The sequence below is a fragment of the Anabrus simplex genome, chromosome 1 (genome assembly GCF_040414725.1).
Source record: "Anabrus simplex isolate iqAnaSimp1 chromosome 1, ASM4041472v1, whole genome shotgun sequence".
NCBI classification, from domain to species: Eukaryota; Metazoa; Arthropoda; class Insecta; order Orthoptera; family Tettigoniidae; genus Anabrus; species Anabrus simplex.
Genome location: NC_090265.1, coordinates 817869247 through 817894605, shown reverse-complemented (window position 1 = coordinate 817894605; position 25359 = coordinate 817869247). Strand labels below are relative to the sequence as shown.

The 25359-nt window shown below is 40.7% G+C and overlaps 1 protein-coding gene across 1 annotated transcript in view; it reads left to right on the top strand.

The window, feature by feature from the left end:
- The window catches only part of LOC136857115 (proto-oncogene tyrosine-protein kinase receptor Ret), a 142672-nt gene that overhangs the window by 31986 nt on the left and 85327 nt on the right, over positions 1–25359 (top strand). The window contains exons 2-3 of the mRNA XM_067135521.2: positions 13365–13633; positions 23168–23374. Of these exons, the coding sequence (XP_066991622.2) occupies positions 13365–13633; positions 23168–23374 (476 nt within the window). The remainder of the gene's footprint in view (positions 1–13364; positions 13634–23167; positions 23375–25359) is intronic.

Here is a 25359-nt window from a genome sequence, read left to right as displayed (position 1 = left end):
ATGGCACCTAGCTTAAGGCAACGGCCGCTTTATTCCCTCTCCCTTGGCTATCCCTGCCGATCTTCCCATCCTCCACAAAGTCAGCATAGCAGGTAAGACCGCCTGAGTGAGGTACTGGTCCTCCTCCTCTGTTTTATGACACGCAATTTCGACTCACGATGCCGTACGTTACAGACTCTCAAAGACGGTCTGAAGTGAAGGAGTTCGTTCCCGACGGTTTTGTCTCGAGACCATTTTGACTCTGACAGTTTCGTCTCCAGTGTGCGCCCTGTCTAACTGGAAGCAAGAAAGGCCGGTATAAAGGTTTTGGCTGGGCTCAGATCGAGATGGTTACGCGGTTTGTTTCACGTATCCGTCAGCTTGAATTCGGTAGATAGTGAGTTTCGGACCCCACTGACTGTAGCCCTGAAGGTGGCTTTCTGTAGCTCCCCATTTTCTCCCTATTCTATTTCATCGTCAACGTAAGACCTGCCTGCATCGGTGTGACGTAAAACAGATAAAAAATTGCTGAGAGGGTAGAGCGTCGGCTTTCTGAGCTCAAGTTGGTAGTGGTTTCGATGTCGGCTCTGATCGGTTTCTTTGAATATACTCAAATACGTCAGCCTCGTGTCAGTAGATTTACTCGCAAACAAAATGAACCTCTGCTAGGCAGAATTCCGGCACCTCGGCATCTCCGAAAACGATCTAGGTATTTATTAGTTCTTCTTATTCTTGATATTCCCCAATTTATTGAGGTCGGCACTTCATGTTGATTTGGTCCAGTTTTACGGGTATATGCCCTTCCCAAAACCAAACCTATATGCAGGAATATATTTACTATTGCATGTTTTTGGACTGGTTGGTAGCGTGGTGAGCTGCTTATATGAAGAGAACACAAACACTCGATCCCCTAGACATGAGAATACGCTGTGAAAAACCCCGCCTCGGCTGGGAACCGCATACGGTGCTTCTGAACGGAAGGCCACTATACTAACCATTCAGCTAAGGAGCCGGACATCAGTCTTATTAGCATTTCCCTTTAAAACAATAATCACCACCGTCCTTCCCGTTACACAGCAGTGTTATGCTGGATTGAATTTTCGTAGTTTCCTTATAACCGAATAACCTTTGGTGAGTGAGGGATAGAATACATACACAGTACTATGTGTTTGTCGCAAGAGGTGATTAAATGGGGTGACCGCAAGTATGCTTTCTACGAGAGGGAGATCACGAGGCCCTTAGCTGAGTCTATGTTTGATATTTTTCTCCTTGGCTCTTCTCATCTTTCCGATTTCCCCACCTGTGGATGGGAATAAAATACATTCACGGTAACTCCTGCTTAAGTCCAAATGCATTTCTGATGAGATAAATTGTGTTTTTGTTTTTGTGTTTTAACAATTTGCTTTACGTTGCGCTGATACGGATAGGTCTTATGGCAACGGTGAGATAGTGAAGGGCTAGGAGGGGAAAGGAAACGTCCGTGGCCTTAATTAAGGTACGGCCAAAGCATTTGCCTGGTGTGAAAATTGGGAACCACGGGAAAACATCTTCAGATTTCATGTTGACGACTTCACAAAACAACTTACTACAAATCTAAATACCACCTTCAGGAAATTGAAATAATAGGGATAATGGTCAGAGCTCGTGGTACCGTACCTCGTCACTTTGTCGTCACGTGGAAGCACTTCCAACTTCCAATAAAACTTATCCCAGAAACTGTGACTCTCCTCCTCCAGCCTTCATCAAGATCCTGAGACACCACCTCTACAACTTTGAAATGCCGCACTAATTATACTGTTTCTTTATAATTTAGGATTTTCTTCAATTAATATAGAACAGTACAGAAAAATTTGTTGTTTTAGCTTGTTCTTAGTGGCAGCCTATAAATACAGGAGGTTTGTCCTAAATAAATGTGTAATATGAATTTTGCGACAATATACTTGTATTTCTGGCCATATTTCCTAAATGAAATGTTGCATTTTTTCTGTGATTTTTAATATTATTTTTCTGAAAAATTCATTTAAAATCATAAAAATAAAAAATGATATAATTTCCCCGATAATCATTGTCTATGCTATGCGTTACGAAACTTATATTAATAAATCATACGCTAAAATATGAAGAAATAAAGCGCAGGGTAAGTCTTCTGAAATATTTCCGCACGCACGTATACACAAAAACTAATCTGACCAAAAGAACTTCTCCACGCCCCTCGGTGAGATACGTTTTCTAAGATGTATCACCATATTTGCATATAAAATCTGTCTCTCTTGAGTATATCGTAGGACGAGGACGTAAATGTCTCAAAGTTTTCAGGGGTTTACAGTGCACTGAACAAGAATTATACGACAGCGAAGATTGAATGACACTATTAGGCGAGTTTGTCCTGCAACAAAAGTGGGGAAAACTTTCAAATCCAGCGCTACCACGAGTTCTTTTCTGAAGTTCAGGCCCGTTAAGAAGGAAGGGATAGTTTGTTCAGCTCCCTCTGTCCCTACGGAAAAGAGGAAGATGGAGACAGGGATAGACTCGAGATGAGATAAGATGAGAGGAGATGAGATTGCCACTTGAAAATTCCTGTCTGTGGAGGCCAGTAATGCATAGTAGTACGCCTAGCATTATGAACTCAAGTGTTCTTCATTATGGAGATGAGTTCTTGTGAATAATCTAGCCACGACAGTCCGAATGTGTAATATTATAATGCTTATGAAGTTCCAACCACAATGCATTCCAATTATATTGTATGGAAGAGGATACGCTTCTTCTGGACTCGTACCATATTGTCTTAATTACAGGGCTGTGTACGTGAAACATCATGAGAACTTTAATGTTCACGACAAAATTCTCTCTTCTAAAGAAGATTGCATTTGCCATATCACCGTTAAGACGACCTGGATGCCATTGCAGCACAACATCCTTAATATATTCTTTTTATTCTTATTCCTATTCTTCCGGTACATTCTTTCCACATACGATTAGCGACCATCATGGTGTAATTCTCCCTACGTTGTGCTTCCCGAATCAGAGATGTTGTATCGTAGATCACCATCATCCGCTATCACTTATCTGCATTTAGGACTGTCACCCCAAGTGGAAGATTCCCTATCAGTTGTTTACCTATTATTTTCTTAAATAATTGCAAAGAATTTGGAAATTTATTTAACATCTCCCTTGGTAAATTATTCCATTCCCTAATTCATCTTCCTATAAATGAATTTGAATTCGCTCGCGAAGCGATCTGATTGGCTAACTACATCAGTCGATAAAATAGCAATGGCGTGAGATATCAAATCATTTTCTTCAAATTATTTATCAGAATGAACAACCCCCTAACACTCTTATACCCCGTTCACGTTGTTTCCGAATAACCTGTATATCTGAAAATCGTCACTTATTTACTTTAAATCACCCCTTGCCTATTTAATTTCGGCTCATAGAGTATAATATTTCCTCCATGTCCCACACTCCAGTCAAACTGTACCTTAACTATTCGGATCAGATCTTTATTTCCGGAGCTATACGAGTGGATGCGAGCTCATGAATTCCTTAAAATTATGTGGGCTCATTTCATGGATGTTGTCAAAATAAAATAAAGTGTCGTTCTCGAGTCAGGCAATGTTTTTCCAACTACATAGCACTAGACAGGGGCTTATTACATCAACATTTAAGTCCATAAGGGGTCACTCTGTCAGCAATCAGGTAATTTTAAAATGGTTTCAAGAGACGTGTTTGTATAGCCTATTGTCAGAAGTGCACAGAACATTTAGAAATGTCACACGCATTAATATGCTAACCGCTATGTAAATAGCGTGGGGGCGAGGCTGTGTAATGGAAAGTAAACAATAAAGTGCGGGCGTTGACATCAACACGGTGACACAATTAGTGACACGAGGCTGAGTGGGGGTGGTAGCTTCAAGACCGCCAATAAGAGTGTCTCTCAACCACCAGTGAGTGATGGCTTGTGAAATTCAAACGTGTGCTATAATTTTCAAGTATGAAATCAATCAGACAATAAATAAATAAATAAATAAATAAATAAATAAATGTACAGTACTGACTCAATGAATAAAAATGAAGTGTATACGTCGCTATTTTCTACTGCAAACTTGAGTTTTACAAGAGGAAAAGTCCTCTCAGTTTAATTACTGTGTTGATGGGGGGACCCCACTGTAAGTGCTAATATAAGCAAAGATCTTCAATGGGGTAATCACATAAAAGGCACTGTACATAAAGGTTACAAATCACTTCGTATGGTTATGAGGAGAGCCTGGATTCTGATGGCCTAATAAACGCCGAAAAATGAAAAAATGAAAAGAATGGAAAAATATGGCCTCAAAATATTAAAGAAAATATATATTTGCCCCCAAATAGCAACTATGAGCATTGTCCACATTTACAACTCGTAATGGAGTGAATACAAGAAATATCATCAAATAATAATAATTATTAATAATATTAATAATAATAATAATAATAATAATAATAATAATAATAATCATCATCATCATCATCATCATCATCATAATAATAATAATAATAATAACTGTTACCGGAGGTACACCTCCGTTCATTTGAACTGCGCTTCTGCTAGAAGGCAATCTGGGTAATGAATCTGAAAACTGTGTACGTGAAGAAGTTTGGACCTTTAATCTTTAGATCCCTCTATCAGGAGGAAGGACAATTATTTTACGGGAATTTAATGTTGTCTAAGTTGGTAAACCTTAAGTGTTTATAATTTTTTATGTGCTGAGGTTATTAGCACTGCTAAGGCTTCCTTCTTCCTTATGTTATTTACCAATCATAATTTTTTGTAAATATTTTTGTAGCCAATTAAAATTGGGGGTGTATACAGGAATTCTGCCTAGAGAGTCCTGGAACTTTCCTCTCTGCTATAAAAGCTGAACGCTTTTGGGCCATTCTGTCTTCTTCATCGCTCCAGTCTAGAGCGTATATGGTGTAATAGGAGCAGGGGCAGCCTTGCCCATCATTGGAAGGCCCACCAGCTCAAGGCAATTGCAGACATCTTTTAAAAATGCGATAGCTCAGTAAGTTAACTTGAGGGGAAGGTTTCAAACTTATTTCTTAATGTAAATTTCTGAAGTTGAATATCACCTTTTAAATGTAAATTTTCATTCAAGTCTAACGACTCCATTCTAATCCTTGCTGGGAAACATGTAACTTAGGGAATAAAGAGTTTTCACCTTTTATTAATTCTCATTCAACTTGGTATTGGGGTGAGTATGATTTTCTAAAACTTTAAATTCTTCAAACCATTTTGGAACTTAATATTTCCCAATCTAGTCATCCTCTGTAGTATAGACTTAACCTCTGCAAACTTAGAGCCATAAGTCCATGTAGAATTTTAAGTGTTTTTCAAAGTGTATGGCTAAAGGACTGCAAGTGCCCCGCCTGCTAGCATTTTGTTCATGGCAGATTTCTTAAACCTTTCCTTTGTACACTAAGGCCATTTAGAATGGGCACTTACTGCCTCTGTTTAACAGGTCACTAATTATGGATGAGTGTGTAACAGATTGCCGAGATGAAATGACAGTAAACACTGTTTTAAAAGTTTATCTAGTGTAAAATTTGCATAAGAAACTCGTGCCTTTGAGAGGCTGCACTGTAGTAAATTTTGGAGCTCAGTCTTGTAGAGTGTAAATTGAGTGGAGCTAAAGTGCTCCTTGAAATAGTGTAACTTTGGAGCTACCAGCTCATTTTTTAAGTTATTGTGTACCTGAATTTTGACTGCAAGTCATTCTTGTTATCTGAGCTGACGAGCTCATCGTTGTTCTATTTAACTGTTATTCGTTGTTGTTCATTCAGATTATTTATCAATTTTCAAACTCAGAAAAAAAGAAAGGAAAGAAATAAAATTTCAAAATTTAGTGTTTTAAATTATGCTCTCATCTTTTCACTGTCCACCCATTCACGCCAGCACATTCTTATACCTCTGGAAACCACAATATTTCCGTATTATTAATAATAATAATAATAATAATATTTTCGTTGTTGTCTGAGTCATCAGTCCATAGACTGATTTGATGCAGACCTCCATGCCACCCCATCCTGTGCTAACCTTTCCATTTCTACGTAATTGCTTCATCATACATCTGCTCTGATCTGTTTGTCATATTCACACCTTGGTCAACCTCTACCGTTCTTACCGCCTGCACTTCCCTCTAAAACCAACTGCACAAGTCCTGGGTGTCTTAAGACTCTTCTGGTCAAATTTAGCCAAATTGATCTCCTCTCACCAATTTGATTTCAGTATCTCTTCATTCGTGATTCGAACTATCCATCTTACCTTCAGCTTTCTTGTGTTACACCACATTTCAAAAGCTTCTATTCTCTTTCTTTCTGAGCTAGTTATCGTCCATGTTTCACTTTCACTTCCATACAATGCCACGATCCATGCGAAGTTCTTCAAAAACATCTTTCTAATATTCCAATATCAATGTTCAAAGTGAACGAATTTCTTTTTTTAATAAAGATCTTCCTTGCTTGTACTAATCTACATTTTATGTCCTCCTTACGTCTGCCATCCTTAGTTATTTTACTACCCAAGTAACAATATTCATCTACTTCCTTTAAAACTGTATTTCCTGACCTAATATTTGCGGCATCACGTGACTTCGTTCGACTGCACTCCATTACCTTTGTTTTGGACTATTCCATCTTGTAATCCTTACCCAAGTCTCCATCCATACCATTCAGTAGTTTCTCCAGATCTTCTGCAGTCTCAGATAAAATAACAATACCGTCACCAAATTTGATAGATTTGATTTCCTCTCCTTGGATTGTGATTCCCTTTCCAAATTTCCCTTTGATTTCCTTTACTGCCTGTTCTATATAAGCATTGAAAAAGAGGGAGTTTAAACATAATAATAATAATAATAATGCACTGACTGACAGTGACAATGCAACACCAAGGAGGAGTGGTTCTAAAGGGATGAAAGTTGGGGAAAAAACAGAGATGGCACGGATGAATAATTGATGTTTATTTCAAACCGATATGCAGGTTACACAATGCGCACGGCATCGACTCAGTAGGATGTAGGACCACCGCGAGCAGCGATGCACGCAGAAACACGTCGAGGTAAGAGTCAATAAGAGTGCGGATGGTGTCCTGAGGGATGGTTCTCCATTCTCTGTCAACCATTTGCCACAGTTGGTCGTCCGTACGAGGCTGGGGCAGAGTTTGCAAACGGCGTCCAATGAGATCCCACACGTGTTCGATTGGTGAGAGATCCGGAGAGTACGCTGGCCACGGAAGCATCTGTACACCTCGTAGAGCCTGTTGGGAGATGCGAGCAGTGTGTGGGCGGACATTATCCTGCTGAAACAGAGCATTGGGCAGCCCCTGAAGGTACGGGAGTGCCACCGGCCGCAGCACATGCTGCACGTAGCGGTGGGCATTTAACGTGCCTTGAATACGCACTAGAGGTGACGTGGAATCATACGCAATAGCGCCCCAAACCATGATGCCGCGTTGTCTAGCGGTAGGGCGCTCCACAGTTACTGCCGGATTTGACCTTTCTCCACGCCGACGCCACACTCGTCTGCGGTGACTATCACTGACATAACAGAAGCGTGACTCATCGGAGAACACGACGTTCCGCCATTCCCTCATCCAAGTCGCTCTAGCCCGGCACCATGCCAGGCGTGCACGTCTATGCTGTGGAGTCAATGGTAGTCTTCTGAGCGGACGCCGGGAGTGCAAGCCTCCTTCAAGCAATCGACGGGAAATTGTTCTGGTCGATATTGGAACAGCCAGGGTGTCTTGCACATGCTGAAGAATGGCGGTTGACGTGGCGTGCGGGGCTGCCACTGCTTGGCGGCGGATGCGCCGATCCTCGCGTGCTGACGTCACTCGGGCTGCGCCTGGACCCCTCGCACGTGCCACATGTCCCTGCGCCAACCATCTTCGCCACAGGCGCTGCACCGTGGACACATCCCTATGGGTATCGGCTGCGATTTGACGAAGCGACCAACCTGCCCTTCTCAGCCCGATCACCATACCCCACGTAAAGTCCTCTGTCTGCTGGAAATGCCTCCGTTGACGGCGGCCTGGCATTCTTAGCTATACACGTGTCCTGTGGCACACGACAACACGTTCTACAATGACTGTCAGCTGAGAAATCACGGTACGAAGTGGGCCATTCGCCAACGACGTGTCCCATTTATCGTTCGCTACGTGCGCAGCACAGCGGCGCATTTCACATGATGAGCATACCTCAGTGACGTCAGTCTACCCTGCAATTGGCATAAAGTTCTGACTACTCCTTCTTGGTGTTGCATTTGCTCTGTCAGTCAGTGTAATAGATACAGTAACACCTCTAGAATAATATTTCAGTCCTTTTTTAAAATACAGTTCTTAGAAGCAAAGTAACTGAGCTTCTATATGCCGACATTATTAAGATAAATTATGCAGTCTATGCAATCCACTGATATTCTGTATGCCGCATATTCGTTGCGGCCCATGTGTTGCTGAATGGTAAATCTTTTATCTGCTGCCCCCTTATACATAGCATATTTCTCAAAATTTATCTGACCATCTGTGGGAAAAGCTATATTCGACGAATTGTGAAATAGTTTTTCTTCCCCCAATGGACAGCTAAAGCTTTTTTTGACACTATAACACCTGAAGTGAATAACACATCAATAAATGAAAAACTTTCACAGTGTAAAACGAAGCTGAACAGGCACGTATATAAGTACGAGTATGGCAGTACTCGGACACTTCAACAATCTGACTTAGATATGAATGTATACCTGGTATATCAATCTTCCTGATACAAGTAAAATACGCAGTGAACTCCGTGAAGGAGAATTTGTTAAGGGGTGTAAATTACCTTAAAAGAGACTAGGTGTAGAGCTGTATAAGGAATATACTCCTGCCAACACGTGGGTGAAATACCATCAAGGTCTTACATGTGGCGTGAGGCAATAAAAATGACAACTAATGTTTTCTCGGTTAGAAGTATCCCCTGGAGATCTCAAGATGGCAGCCTCTGTCGCAGATGTGGCAGAGAGAATGAAACACTGGGTCATGTCTTGGAAAACTGCCCTAATGGTGATACAGTACATTAAAAAACGTCCGCCATCATAAAATAAGATCATTCATTGCCAAAGACCTTCGTGGAAAGGGTTTACGAAGAAGTTCACCGTGTGTCAACAAACGAGAGAACCAGAAAAATTGACATGATAGACTTTTAAGATGACAGCAATAAGGTTATGCAATCGATCCCGCAGTCAGAATAGAGCATCACACCGGTCAGCCTAAGGAGGGTAACGCTGAAAAGAGGAACATCTACACATCTTCAATCGAATTCTTGACCGGCGAAAGTACCATTTAGAAGAGGTGGAAGTATTCGGTTTATTGGTAATGGCACATGGCACTATAAGTAGGTTTCCCATAATCAATCTTTTGGTAATCGCCACCTTACGAGAATCTTTATCAATTTATAAATCACATTTGTATTCACAGCAGTTCCCTCTAATCTCCTTCTTTAATTTTTTTGTATTTCCCATTAATGCCATAGATTGGATATTGTGTTATTAATTATTAAAATTTAATTCTGTTGTTTTTTATTTAGTTAAGCTTTATCTTGACGGTAATCCAGGATGTCTGGAAAGTAGTTGAGATTCTCAATAAATATATAGGCTACATGCCACTCTCATCGTAAGCCCGTTCAGATATTACAAGCAAAGTCTCGTCGCTGTCTGGGGATGTGGACTTCCAAAGAGTTCTGATAAGAGTTGTAGGAAGTGACTTTATTTCACAGTTTTCGAACTGAGCACTGAACCTTTTGATGTTTGAGTATTCTCGTTCGTTGAAAGCTCCGATGATATTGAGATATTTTGATTACGCAACATAAATGCATAAAAAGTTACTAAATACGTACTGGTAGAGATTACGAGTGAGTCCGACTCGTTGGCTGAATGGTCAGCGTACTTGCCTTCGGTTCAGAAGTTCCCGAGTTCGATTCCTGGCCGAGTGGGGGATTTTAATCCCTTCTGATTAATCCTTCTGGCTCGGGGACTAGGTGCTTGTGTCCGTCCCAACACTCTCCTCTTCATATTCACACAGCAGACTACACTACCAACCGCCACAGAAACACGTAATAATTATTACATCCCTCCATATAGGGTTGGCGTCGGGAAGGGCATCCGGCTGTTAAACATGGCCAAAACCACATGTGCGACACCGCACCCGCGACCCCACATATGTGGGAAAATCGTGAGGGAACAAGAAGAAGAAGAAGAAATTACGGGTGAATGTTTGTATGTTCCAGCATAGCTCTCAACCAAACTTGATACACATATAACTTACCATCTCGAAAAATTACTGTAGTGGCCAGAAACACCTATCACCCCTAAGGGAAGGGGCTAACATTTGAAAATCTGAAAATAACCTATATTATTGGCGAATCCATAGTCTTTGGAGTAGCTGAGATCAACTGCGACACACTCTATGCCGTTTAAGTCAAAGTTCGTTCCCAATCGGTATGCGGGTTAGAAATGAAAAAGAATGTCCAAAATGACCGAGATTATGGATGTACGTGTGTATGTTCCAGCATAGCTCTCAAGCAAAAATGATACGTATGATTTATTGTTTGGGATACAAAACTGTGGGGTAAGACACCCCCACGGGCAAGGGTGGAAAGAGAGTGAAATATCAAAATAATATAAAATGACCAATATTAAATATGAAAAGGATGTATTTTAATAAATATATATTTTATTTTGCTTTTAAATAGACGGTTAAGAAACATCTTATGCAGTTGAATTAATAAACGCGGGCGAAGCCGTGGACACCTGCTAGTTAACCATAAATAAGTCAACGAGAGCAGTTTAGCAAAAGGAACAAATCCAGAAACCACTAACATTTTGAAACTTGGTAGGAAAACAGTCCGCAGTATTGTTTAAAAAGGTCTAGTGACTCTAAAAGAGCCTGGTAATAAAAAGTAAAAATGTAATAAAGCGGACGAGTTTTTCTGTGACTTTATTCGCTTCGAGCTTTAATTGTGGCCATGATCGTTAAGGCGTGAAGTCTGTATGATCTGACACCGTGGTTAGCCGGTTCGAGTCCCGTTGGTCAAAAAATAATTTCATTATCGGAATGGTGACTGGCAGGGTAGAAGAGGTTTTGGTATACAATTTCTAATTATTAGATTGCGTGTCAAAAGTCTGGATTCATTTCCAAACTTCTCCCTGTTGTTCATATGGAGTGAGGTCATATGACGCCGTTGATGGTTAATTCGTCCAGTCCATTGGATAAGGACAATAAGCCTTGAACTGACTCCTTGGTGCTATTCGACAGGATTAGGCTATGTTGCCGGCACCGGGTTTCATCCTCTCCCTTCCTAATATCATAAGTTATATCATATCATTCACTTCACTTGATTAACTCCTCTGATGAGGTTGACGACAGGAAGGGTATCTGGCCTGACTTCATACCGGACCCCGTAGAGAAACGAAATAAAGTTTGAACATACATTATTTTATTTTTATTTTTTACAACGTTATGCCCATCTGTGGAGCGCGATAGAACTTATTTAGCTTATGTCGATTTTTTCTTCTCCCAGAATCTCATCATCTGGGCACTGAACATTTCCCTCCGTTCTTCAGTCCATGATTTTTAGTCCTGTATTCATTTTCTGAGCAAAATGATGGTTGATGACTGCTTTATTTCAACTGGACTCGATCTTGAATAATTTCCTGTGGGATACCAATTTCCTGAAGGTCTTTTTCTATTTCACCAAGCCAGATAGTCTTGACATTCATTGAGAAAGCAAGGTTGAGAATCCTTTTGTGAGCCTGTCATTGTTCATTCTGACAATGTGGCCCTAGAACTCTAATCGCCTATTCCTGATGATCGTTTCAGAATGCTGGTAAAGCTCCTGAGACTTCTGTTTCATCCAGATTCCCTCTGAGTAGACTGGACCAAAGATTTTCCTCAATATATTCCTCTCCTAGTTCTCTAATAAGTTATCTGCCTCCAATGATCAAGGTTTTCAAGGCATATAGTGTTTCAGGTTTGATAACTGTGCTGCAATGTCATAATTTTGCCTTCCTCGACATACCACATACATTATTATTATTATTATTATTATTATTATTATTATTATTATTATTATTATTATTATTATTATTATTATTATTATTATCCATCCCTCAGGTGTACAGGTAGCGTGCCTCTCTCTTATTCCAAGGCCCTGGGTTCGTTGTCCAGTTAGTTCTGCGCTGAGAAATAGAAGAGGGTTCATTTGATGCGAGATTTTCTCTTAGTCACAGGAAGAAATCCCCCTGTGGGTGGGGGCGGCAAAATAACTCGCACGGTATGCCCTGCCTATCGTAAGAGGCGACTAAAAGGGACCTCATGGGCTCTGATCTTTGGAGCGTGGATTGCAGACCACGGGGCCCTCAGCTGAGTCTTGGCATTTCTTTCACTTTCTTGTGTCAGGCTCCTCACTTTCATCTATCCTATCCGACCTCCCTTGGTCAACTCTTGTCCTTTTCAGACCCCGACGGTATTACGTATGGAGGCCTAGGGAGTCTTTCATTTTCATGCCCTTCGTGGTCCTTGTCTTCCTTTGGCCGATACCTTAATTTTTCGAAGTGTCAGACCCCTTCCATTTTTATCTCTGATTAGTGTTATATAGAGGATGGTTGTCTAGTTGTACTTTCTCTTAAAGCAATAATCACCACCACCACTCACAGGAAGAAAGCGCACAGTGAGAAGATGACGCTACTGACCTAGTGTGCATAGACAAACAGTGGTTGCCATGGTTACCATGGTTACCATGGTGTCGGGAAATTGATGACGCTAGTTCCAGATAGACCCTCAGCCCAAAAAATATAATCCATGTTAAAAGAAGAAGAAACAGATTCCTTTCTACAGAAAATGAGTAGTTAACACAACATGCTACTATTGATCCATACACACACAGTTAATGGTCTTGAAGGTTGTTGAGAATTAAAAGTGAGTTCTAGTATTAAATAGTGGGATCGAACCCCACTGTCGGCACTCCTGAAGACGATTTTCCATGGTTTCCCATTTTCACACCAGGCATATACTGGGGATGTTCCTTAATTAAGGCCACGGTCGCTTCCTTCCCACTCCTAACCATTTCCTGTTTCATCGTCACCATAAAATCTGCCTGTGCGACGTAAAGCACTTGTATTTTTTTTTTAAAGTGAGTGCTCCACTACAAATCAAAGGCTACCGGCTGGGAATACAATGGGCGTGGATGCTATAGTCGAGCATCTCGTGAAGCACTCAGAACGGCCACTAATTTATGTTCCTTAAATATACTGAATACCTTTAGAATTAATTTAATTAATTTAATTGCACGGCGTTTAATTGAAATATTGTTTTTCAGGTGAACGTGACGCTGCTGCTGAACATGGGGCCTGAACCACCTCCTTCACCGCCACCGCCGCCCTCTATACCACTGTATCCTAAGAATGCAACTCTGCTACGTCACGCCCAATATGCGGTTCGCGTGGTGCAGCCTTCTCAGGGGCCACATCTCACCAGAATGTATTCTCGGTTAGCTGAGGCCTCTCCCATCTTCGGCATCACCTCCACAGCAGGAATCGTATACGTGCAGAATAAAACTGCGCTTCTGGAAGCACCTCAGTATATCCAGTAAGTAACACAGTGTAGTTTGCTGAAAGCAGCTATCATGTTCTTGATAACAGAAGATTCTCAGGCTTGTAATACCTTGTCCAGTTGGTCGTTTTAAAGACTCTTTACTCGGTTTGGGATTACTTACTTACTTTATTTTCGTGTCAGATCAAGGAATTTTTTAAAAAAATTATGCAGCCTCAATGACTTTGTCGTTGACTTTAAAGAGATCTCGAGTAGTGCAGGATTAAACTAGTCTGGTGGATATGTGTCAGTTTCTCGACATCACCGTATTCGCACAGTGCGTTGGGTCCCACAGGTAGCAGTGCTCAATAGTGAAGGCTGAACTGACATCTCTGGACCCCGATTCTCAGTCGGTTTAGTGAATTTTCATGCTGGTATAAAGAATGTATTTTCCAGGAGATATTTCTTTAATATCCAACTGCATGTCTGTAGTTTTAGCCTTCCATTTTGTGTGAGTGCCCCAGTCTGAAACAAAATCCTGATGCTGTGCTGTCCCAGTGGACAGTGGAGAGTGTCGGCGGTGCAGAGATAGGGTGGCCACGGCTGGTACGCGGCTCTAAAAGTATTCCGACCGACCAACCGATCAGAGGATCGATGGACACGGCTCTACACCTCTACGTTCGGGAGATGGAGAGGGACTCGTTCCCACCGTCGGCTGTCCTCAGGATGGTTTTTCGCAGTTTTCCATTCTCCTGTTGGTACAGTTCCTAGTATAGGCCACGGCAGCGCTCACCACACCTTCTCCAAGCCACTACATCTCCTGGCCTGAGAGATCACGTAAACCTCTAAAAAACCGCCTCCCACCTTCATGGAAGGACTGAAAACTTTGGGTAGTGGCTGTGAGTGTCCCTCGTTGAAATAAAGACTTCTCAGTTTAGTGGTTGAAGGAATAGTGTCGGTAAAACATAGGGAATACTGCGTTCCGTATAAAAAAAATTTAAAAACGACAAAAATGAATAAAATGGGATAATATGCGATTCTTGGAAAGTGTGTACCTAATGTACGTAATTAATTAATTGAAAAGGTATATTTTGAGGTGATATATATCATTTTTACCTAAGTAGGCCTATCTCAATTATATTAAGTCTGAAATAAAAGTAATTTCCTTCTTATTATCCCTGTTATTTCTGGGGTCATTGAACCCACCCCAGATCATTTTTAACCGGGGCTTTTCCTTCATGCTGGAAAATAATCACAAATTACAGGAAATATATCCACGGTATCTCCTGCCTGTCGTGAGAGGCGACTAAAAGTGGCGACCAAGGGATAATGGATTTTGAACCATGAGATTGCGCGTGATTAGTATAATCACGAGAGGAACGCCATAGTTCGACTTTACTTACGATTAGTGCCACTATGTGACGAACACAATGGGTCTGTGATTTGTATCTTCAGCGATGAATCACTTAGGTTTACAGTACCCGTGATTATCATCACCATGTGAGGAACACCACAGGTCGGTGAGAGGCATACGAATAGTACCACTATGTAAGGAACACCATAGGTCTGCGTTACCTGTGATTAGTACCATTACATGAGGAACACCACGGGTCTGAGCGTTGCCTATGATTAGTACCCCTATATGCGCAACACCAGCGGGTTTACGTTACCTGTAATTAGTACTACTATGTCCGACTCGTTGGCTGAATGGTCGGCGTACTAGCCTTCGGTTCAGAGGGTCCCGGGTTCGATTCCCGGCCGGGCCGGGGATTTTAACCTTCATTGGTTAATTCCAGTGGTCCGGGGGCTGAGTGTTTGTGCTTTCCCTAACATCCCTGCAACTCACACACCGCACATAACACCATCCTCCACCACAATAACACGCGATTATCTACACATGGCAGATGTCGCCCACCCTCAATGGGGGGGTCTGCCTTACAAGGGCTGCACTCGGCTAGAAATAGCCACACGAAATTATTATTATTATTATTATTATTATTATTATTATTATTATTATTATTATTATTATTATTATTATTATTATTATTATTATAGTATGAGAAGAACACCACAGGTCTGTGATTAGTACGTGAGCGACACCGTGAGTCTATATTGCCTATGATTAGTACCACTATGTGAGGAACAACATAGGTCTGCGTTACCTATGAGTGGTGCCATTACGTGAGGAACACCATAAGTCTGCGTTACCTGTGATTATTACTACTATGAGAGAAACACCGTGTGAGTCTATGTTAGCTTTGATTCGTAGCGTTACATGAGGAACACCATGGTCCTGCTTTATCAGCGATTAGTACCATCATGAGGAGCCGGTGATCTGAATTTTGGACCCCTTTAGACAACAAGCATCATCAATTTAGGATTTTGCTTTGGAAGCAGTCCCTTATTCAGTTTGTACCATTGTTTTAAGTTACTTTATAGGAAGGTGGGGCATTGCGTGTCGTATCCACTGATAGTTTTCAATCATTGGTCATCGTCATATTTTTTAATTCTAGTCAGTGGATGGATTTTGGAATTATTTTAACTTTCAGTATTGTGAGTTGGATCCGCTAATTATTTTAAATTCATATTCATTCATCATCATGATGTTTTGAATTCTTGTCAGGAGATGAATTTTGGAATTTTAATTGTCATTACAATTCGTCTCATCTCGTAGCATTAGGGGCTGATGACCTAGATGTTAGGCCCTTTTAAACAATAAGCATCATCAACAAAAATAATATACATTGTTTTACACAAAGTTACGACCTGTACATTAAAGTGATGTGTGTCAAACCCATAATGTTCCTCAATTTGTTTTTCTGAATGTAATAGGTTGATTCGAACTCTATTTACACAATATTCTACCAAGTAAATGACGCATTTTGATTAGGTCCTTCAGTTTTAAGGGTGTCATAACTTGACCTCACTTCATGAGATTTCCTCATTTATTTTGGACTCTTTTAAAGACTCAGTTTCACTAAAATTATATTTTTTAAAAAAACTGTTAAATCATATAAACTGCATACACCACTTTACTTCATGCAAATTTGCATCCCCTGGGAGAAAATAATATACAAATCAACATTTCATAACCAACTTCTGCAGCACCTTGGGGAAAATAGGAAATCAACCAGTTTTAACAGTTTTGCCTACGCGAACGTATGGTACAGTTTTGAACTGTCTATGAAGCCATAAACAAATATGTTTCTATCTTCACAATATAAAGTATGTAGGCAGCGTCTGAAAGGGATACATTTCCTGATGACATGTGATTTTTCCAGGTGAAAATTTCATCCTAGGATCCATCGGAATTCAAAGCTCGGCCGGCTGAGTGGAATAATAGCAGCCAAACTACTGCACTAATCAAGGCTCTTCCTCTCTACCCGTAGGCAGAATTGAAATACAGTATTCACTTGTGTAAATTTCTTTACATGTCTTTTTCATTCTCTTTACGTCAAAATGGAACTGGATTTGAACTGACATGATGAAACCATTGCGTGGCAAAAGTGTTTAAAGGGAGTCGCAACTGAAATTTTGAAATATTGGACATATAATGTTTTTAAATTTGTCCTGTGTATATTCAAACGTTTGTAATATTGTAGTCGCCACGACATTTACATAATTTGATTGCCCACCCGAATTAATTGTGTATATGTATCATGTATCATATGTAATTGTATTCATTATTAACGTCCATCATCATCATTTATGTAACTGGTACGTAAGAACGAGAAATAACTTTTAATTGTAATGTATTAGAAATTGAAATTTTAAGGCAATAGTTCTTGCGCTAACAGGCTACTTGGTGTCTCGCAATAGTCCAGGAAGGTTAACTTTGGATGATTCTTGGAAACGTACGTAACACCAAGAGGGAGATACATAATTTTGTTGTTGGGGCGCTAAATCACCCCATATCACGTGCTCCTATCAGAAGGGCTTTTTCTGTCAAGGACAGACACTACATCTATATATTGACAGGGTGGCGACGTACATCAGCTCTCATTGGAACGACATGTCATGTGACATGGAGGGAGAAAGTGGGAATGTGAAGAGGATTTATATAAATCTACACTGCGTGGTGAAGATCATTCTGCATCCAGCTTTCTTGAGTCTCCATTCTTAGGTAGTCCACGGGCTTTTAGAGAGTCACTCTGCTATCTGAGTGCATCGCCTATGATGTGCTCACACTCAATATTTCTTATCGGCTCTGTGAGACTTACTCAGATTATTTAGAAAGACAAGTTCATATAATATAGAAGGACTGTATGTTTTCAGTCCTCTTATCCAATCAATTCCGATGTGGAATTTCATATTGTAAGGCTGGTACTATGTTTTTGGTACTTAGCACAATAGGGCATGATAGATTCAGGGTGGAATCCATTCCATGAAGCAGATGCCGAGGATGATGCTGTTGGAAGAGGTACGACAACTATCAACCACGGAAGCAGACGACAAAAGATCAACCTCCGGTGAGCATTAGTTAGCCCTGTTATCGCAAGTCCGCGCGTGTTGTGTTTAATTGTAATCTCAGTCAGTAATTTTCAATTTTGGGATTAACTCGTTTTATGGAATAAAACCTTTTTTCTTTGAAAATCGTTAAATAATTGTAGTAGGTTCCCTATGTTTTTCCACATGGTATTTAATGGTTAGTATCCTCATTAAATTAAGTTTAGTATTTTTTAGATCTAAATTCGGTTTCAAATTACAATTAATTTCGAAGCCTGGCGCCCACCTTGTAATTGTTGTTAATTATCTTGATCTAACTAGTGGGCATGTTAATTACGATCGCCATTGAGGAGCAAGGTCATAACGACAATTTATCTTGTCAGAATTTAGTTTGTTCTGGTGTTTGATCCGTTACACGTTCTCTAAAATTTTCAGGTGAATCCGATAAGAACTTTGTAAAAAGGAACATTTTATGCATAGCAAAGAGCTGGACAGGTTTTAAGGTAGATAAAAGCAATTGAAAATTTTAAGAATCATACTTGCTTTAAAACTGCCCTGGACTGTAAATTACATCCCCGGTTGTCTTTCTCCTCTTACGCACTGGGTAGGCCTGTTACAAGGTAAATATATTGCAGCTCTATTATGGAAATGGTTGACTGAAAGAACTTTGAAGCTAATTTTGTCTGACATCATGAGAGAAAGGAGCGTGGACTTGCTCTGTATACGTGGAACCGCTACCCTTTAAATGCGGCATTTAGAGCATTATAAATGGCGTTAGGGAAAAACTGTTAACGGGATTTGAAAGAGGAAAAGCTGGGTATTTTTAAGGTTAAAATTGAAAATTCAATTTTTTGGTCAAAAATTGCAACAATTCAGTCATGATTCCTCTTAAAGTTAATAGTCGATGAAGCCATTGTACCGTGACGTCTTGGAAGTGACCAGACCGGACACATCGAGAGTGAGTGTATAGACCGTCTCTGTGGTGGTCGTGGCAAGGCGACGTGAATAGGGCATGATAGCGGGGCCCAGATGGATGGAACATTCCATTGTTGAAATTGTGTGAACTTTTAACATTCCTCGATTGACGGTGCCACGTGTGTATCGGGAATACCTCATGGAAGACATTATCACCCACAGTGAACAATGCATTTGCCCGACCAAGGATGCGTAATGACCGCGATTAGGGGCGTCTGGCAGGAATCGAGGAGTGTCCGTTCAAAAGGCGCTATTTCTGTCCTAAGAAAGTTGTAGAAAAACGCAATTAAACGTACAATAAAAGGCACATGGAACCATGATCGGGCATGGCACTACTTTTAAGGAATTACAACTTTCTGATCTGGATTGCGCATTGCATTCGATAGTACTAAACTACTGCAAAGGGAAATAAATTTATCAAGAAATGACAGGGGATTGTGTAAAACGGTGGTTCAAAGAGTTAAAGACATTGAAAGACAAACAATGAGGTCAGACTGTAACAGCAAGAGAACACTGGTTGTAAAATAAGTGAAAATATGACAGTAAGGACTTAAATGTTAACAAGTAGGGAAATGAGAGGGATAAGTAGGTGACTGATGAGAATAAAGCTCTAAGACAAAAAAAATGAGGAAAATCTCTGCATTTTATGCAATAAGGACATGGAAGTTGCTCACTTACTAAAAAACTCAATCGCTGCATTTTATGCAATAAGGACATGGAAGTTGCTCACTTACTAAAAAACTCAATCTCTACATTTTATACAATAAGGACATGGATGTTGCTCACTTACTAAAAAACTCAATCTCTGCATTTTATGCAATAAGGACATGGAAGTTGCTCACTTACTAAAAAACTCAATCTCTGCATTTTATGCAATAAGGACATGGAAGTTGCTCACTTACTAAAAAACTCAATCTCTGCATTTTATGCAATAAGGACATGGAAGTTGCTCACTTACTAAAAAACTCAATCGCTGCATTTTATGCAATAAGGACATGGAAGTTGCTCACTTACTAAAAAACTCAATCTCTGCATTTTATGCAATAAGGACATGGAAGTTGCTCACTTACTAAAAAACTCAATCTCTGCATTTTATGCAATAAGGACATGAAAGTTGCTCACTTACTAAAAACTCAATCTCTGCATTTTGTGCAATAAGGACATGGAAGTTGCTCACTTACTAAAAAACTCAATCTCTGCATTTTATGCAATAAGGACATGGAAGTTGCTCACTTACTAAAAAACTCAATCTCTGCATTTTATGCAATAAGGACATGGATGTTGCTCACTTACTAAAAAACTCAATCTCTGCATTTTATACAATAAGGACATGGATGTTGCTCACTTACTAAAAAACTCAATCGCTGCATTTTATGCCATAAGGACATGGATGTTGCTCACTTACTAAAAAACTCTAAAGAAACAAGAAAGGTAAGACAGAAATATATAGATGGAAAGGATATAAGTAAAATCGGTAATGAACATGAATTTTACACCAATGCTAAATTAATAGACAGAGAATGGAAGGTACCAGGAAAAGCAGCAAAACTTTGTAGTATCATAAGAGGAATGTGGGGAAAGAAATTTAGAGGATGAAATAAGAGAAAATAAGGAAGGAGAAGATATATAATTACGTATAGATGTAAAGATATTATTAAATGTAGCAATAGATCAATTGTTGTATTGTAGGGTCGCTATTCATGTTTTCTTAAGTTTACTATTAAACTGCATGTGAATTAATTATAGGCACTCAGACATTCTTCCAGTTATTCAGTTCATTCAAAAGGTAGATAATTTAAGCACCAATACAACTTAGGGCGGGTAAGATACATGCAGGCCCTAGACTATATAACGAGGTTTACGACTAGGATATAATAAACAAATAATCTGAAAATAAAATATAAAATACACTCTAGAAACAGATTACAATAATGAATAAGTTTAATTGTAAATGTTTAATGTTGTATATGCATGCACCAAATCACACTGGAGTACAATAAATGATTACTCCGTTCCCAGTTTCGGCTGATCTGAGACTGGAGAAGGGGCGTTTTCTATTATATTCTTAAAGAAAGGTACTGCAAAGCATGTGGAAGAAATACTTTTGTTCGAAGTGAAATAGCACCTTCTGAACAGACACTCCTCAATTTTCCGTGGTAATATACAAGTAACATTGGCTCAAATCGCATCCACATTTATTCCAGGAGGAAGCTGACGCACACCCAGCAGATCAGTACAGCGTACTTTAACATCACTGAAGTATGGGAGCACAATACTTACCAGAGTGCCCTTGTTAACACCATAACGCAGGGCACAGCGTCTCACGCGGGCGCGTAACGTTGCTAATTGGACCTGAAGGCCTTGCGACACTGCTGAGTCACTGTTCCAGTTGTGGCAGAGTTCAGATATGGCGTAGGCGACATGAAGCCATGGACCCCAGATTTCAACAAGGCACCATCCTGGCTGGTGGTAGCACGTATGATCACGTGGCTTGGACTGCATTTACTAATCCACCTGAACAGGTCGTTGACTGCTGACGGCTTGGTCACTACTTGTAGCATTTCACGTACCCCTACAACGATGAGATATTCCAGGAGAATGATGCACTGTGTCATCGGGCCCAAGTCGTCCAGGATTGGTTCGACTGTTGCAGTCACCTCATTCGCCTGATATGAACCCTGTAGAGCCTTTATGGGATGTGATGGCGAGCTTCATTCACATCTACACCTACAAATAGCAGGAAGCTGTCGGTACCTATCCAAACGACATGGGTTAGAATCTCTCCACAAGCGTTTCATCCACTTGAGGAATCGATGCCATGACGCATTTCTGCAACTGAACAAGCTAAAGGAAAGCCTATACGGTAAAGTAGGGGTGGACCGAATTCCCTCCCTGCACCTAATTTCGTCCCCCTAGGGGTTTCCAATTTGCACGGTTGGTTCCTAATATTTAGCCGCACACACACACACACACACACACACACGCGCGCGTAGCCTCATCCCGTTGTCTTGTGAGAGATGGTTGTGTGCACTACGTTTAGTTTCCGTGTGCAAGGAGGATACATTTTTCATGCTGAGCTGAGTTAGTGCAGCATTCAAATTAAGAGCCTGTTATTCCTAGAGTGAGCACTGATATGTGTGTGAAATACTGGACTGCATTTCAGTCGTGCGGTGTAGTTCCTGGCGTGTAATCGCTACAGTGCGGTTTTTGATGTGAGTTATTGTAGCAGCTAAGGAATGTTCGTAAATTCGTCCCCCTTCATTTTATTTTTATTTATGAAGTTTATTATTATATTCAGATGGGAAAACGTAAGCAGTGGGATAAGGGGCTATGGAAAAGGCTATTAAGGCAGTGATGGACAAGATAATGGCTTACAAACGTGCAAGTAAAGCGTTTAACATCCCACGAGCAACGCTGAAAGACTATGTTAGAATGAATACCAAGAAAACATTTTCACAAATGGCCTTCAAGTAATTTATTATGGGGAAAGTATTTGGTAAGGTTAGAAAGGAAAACTATACTAAAATTAATTATACTTTCCATAAATTTCGTGGGGGCGGGGGATTACGAACACAATTTTGGTAGTTTAGTTTTTGTAGTGTGTATGTCAAATATGACTACCTTACGTTATAACAGTTTCGTTGTAAATTGCCCGTAAGCGGAGAATATATTCAGTAACATATCGTCGTGGCCGGGACAAAACCTCCTATGTGATAATATTTTTGGAGATATACTGACCCGCAGCACATACATTATGAAGAGCGAGAATGCCTTGACAACTGTCACACAATATTGCACCTTAGATGACAGAACCTTACCGGCCAAAGTTCTAAGCTAAAATATTTCACATAGGAGGTTTTGTCCCGGCAACGACGATATATACAAATTTCTAGCCTTGTTCATAATATTCCTGAATTTCTACAAGTCTATATCTGTTAAGGGGACGAAATATGGGCCCCCAAACTTTGTAGACCCCAATCCCATGTCTTTTGGCATATCAGTGTATACCGTGTTCAGCAGAACAGAGGTTTTTTTATTTAAAACACTTATTTTCTGTTAAACAGGCTGGAAATAATAAATGGTATAATCAAACTGAACCATGAAAGACATGCAGGTAGGTATAGCTCCTCTACTGTCAGTGACTGTGAACATTTCATTTTTTCTGTGCAGGTTGGAAATTGAGTGGCAGTACAATCGTTCTGAACCATGGCAGAGGGTGAACGTTACAGTTGTGGTGGAAGAAGGGACAGCTCCAGTGTGCCAACATGACAAAGTGACCAAGGCAGCCTCGTGCTCTATTCGGGGCGACAAAACACACTGTATGAACCTGTGTGGCATTGGAACAGGAAAAGGAAACTTCACGAGCCACGGTCTCAGGTAAATTTTCACTTTAACACTTTCAACACTACCATATTTTAACATGGACCCCGGCAGTGAACTGGGTCTTTTTCCTGAATTTTAATACATTATTACTGTGATATTTACTATTATCACATAGAATATGAATAAAATAAAATGATTAATCGCCACACTTTATGGTGCCACATGCGCTTGCCCTCGGGTTTCCACATAAATATGCCCTGCATTTGGGCAATCGCTTTGCAATTAACTGATTGATTACACATACCATAACCGGAAATTCTAATACTTTAATTTGTGATGGGTTATCGAGCTCAATAGCTGCAGTCGCTTAAGGCCTGGGGTCCCATTTAGTCGCCTCATACGACAGGCAGGGGATACCTGCGTCCCTCACCCACAAGGGGTTCTACACGAATGTGCAGTTGGCGCAAGCACTAATGATTTGGCGGGTGCATTCGAGATTACAAAATGTGAAGCTACCTACATGCGCAGAGCTCTTGCTCTAGTGGAGGTTGATAATGATGCTTGTTGTTTAAAGGGGCCTAACATGTAAGGTCATCGGCCCCAGGTGGTACGAGATGGACGACATGATATGACAATTAAAATTTTAAAATGTTTCCACTGTCTAGAATTGTATTTATTGTATCCGGTCAAAATACGTAGACTGCAATGAGCATAAAGAACATATTTCTTACAACAAATTGAAAATGACGTGGATTTCTGCCATTTTTTCATTATTTTCTGCTACCATTTCAAACTCGGGTATCGACGCAGTGATCGAGAGTGACTGGGAAAACTCTGCTCAAACCTTCACGGCCTGTGACGTAATCACAACGTCACTGTGTCCGAATAGCATACCGACGGTGCGCGAGCAATACCTCGTATCCTACAATGTTCTTCCTATCTATTATCCTCCTCAAGACTGATCATACCTCTCAGCCACACATGAATATGCAGTCCATCAGAACAACGTTCGTTGTGTTCATTATCCTGTTCTAATGTGTAAAGGAAAATGAAAATACATTATACCGGTACTGTAGAATTTCGGAAATACTTCATGGAAATATACATCAGGGCCTCTCAGAGTGCATACGCCTGGCGCATGCACTGTGCATGGTGCAAAAGACGACTTTGCTGGGTTGACCAGAGTGCAGACTCTCACTCCTCGATTTGGAGCAATAGCGCTGTCTCTCTCTCCCCACGTCTGTCTCGCTCGCTTCCCGTGTCTGCCACTTCCTCACTTCCTCCGTAGCGCTCCAAATCCGAGCCGAGTTGAGCCGAGCTTAGCTGAGTAGCCTAGAAACGAAGCGTTGGTCCAAGCCAAGCCGAGTGGAACCGATGCACTGTGCACAGGAACTCTGCGCCGCTGTTTGCACGCGTACGGTAGAGAAAGGTTCATTTTCCTTTACATACCGGCATAGGAAAATGAACGCAACGAACCTTGTTCTGATGGGCTGCATACCCATGTGTGGCTGGTAGGCGTAACCAGTTTTAAGGAAAATAATGGATAGAAAGAGCATTGTGGGATACGAGGTACTGCTTGCGCACCGTCGATACACTAATAGCCCGCCTACCCGCCCGCATACAATGAATGCTGCGTGCCCGCGGGGCGTGACTACCTCTGTGCTATACCAAATGGAGTTGCTGTATCATCCCCAGTGTAGAAATAAAAGGGTTATAAACATAAAATAGATAATTACAGGCCAGTCAACTTGTTTGTTTTTGGCGGCTCAACAATTAAATTGCGACTCAAGTGGAAAAATTGGGGCAAATACTCCATTATAGAAGCAGGAATTAGAAATTGGAATAATTTGCCAAGGAAGATGTTCGATAAATTCTCAGCTCCTTTTAAATAACTTAAGAAAAGACCAGGTAAACAACTGGAATGGAATCTGCCACCTGGACGTCAGACCTGAATGACGATTGATGGTGACTGATATTAAATGATTCTTCAATTGTGACTGATACTGGTAAAAACCGATTATTATTTATCATGTCAAGAG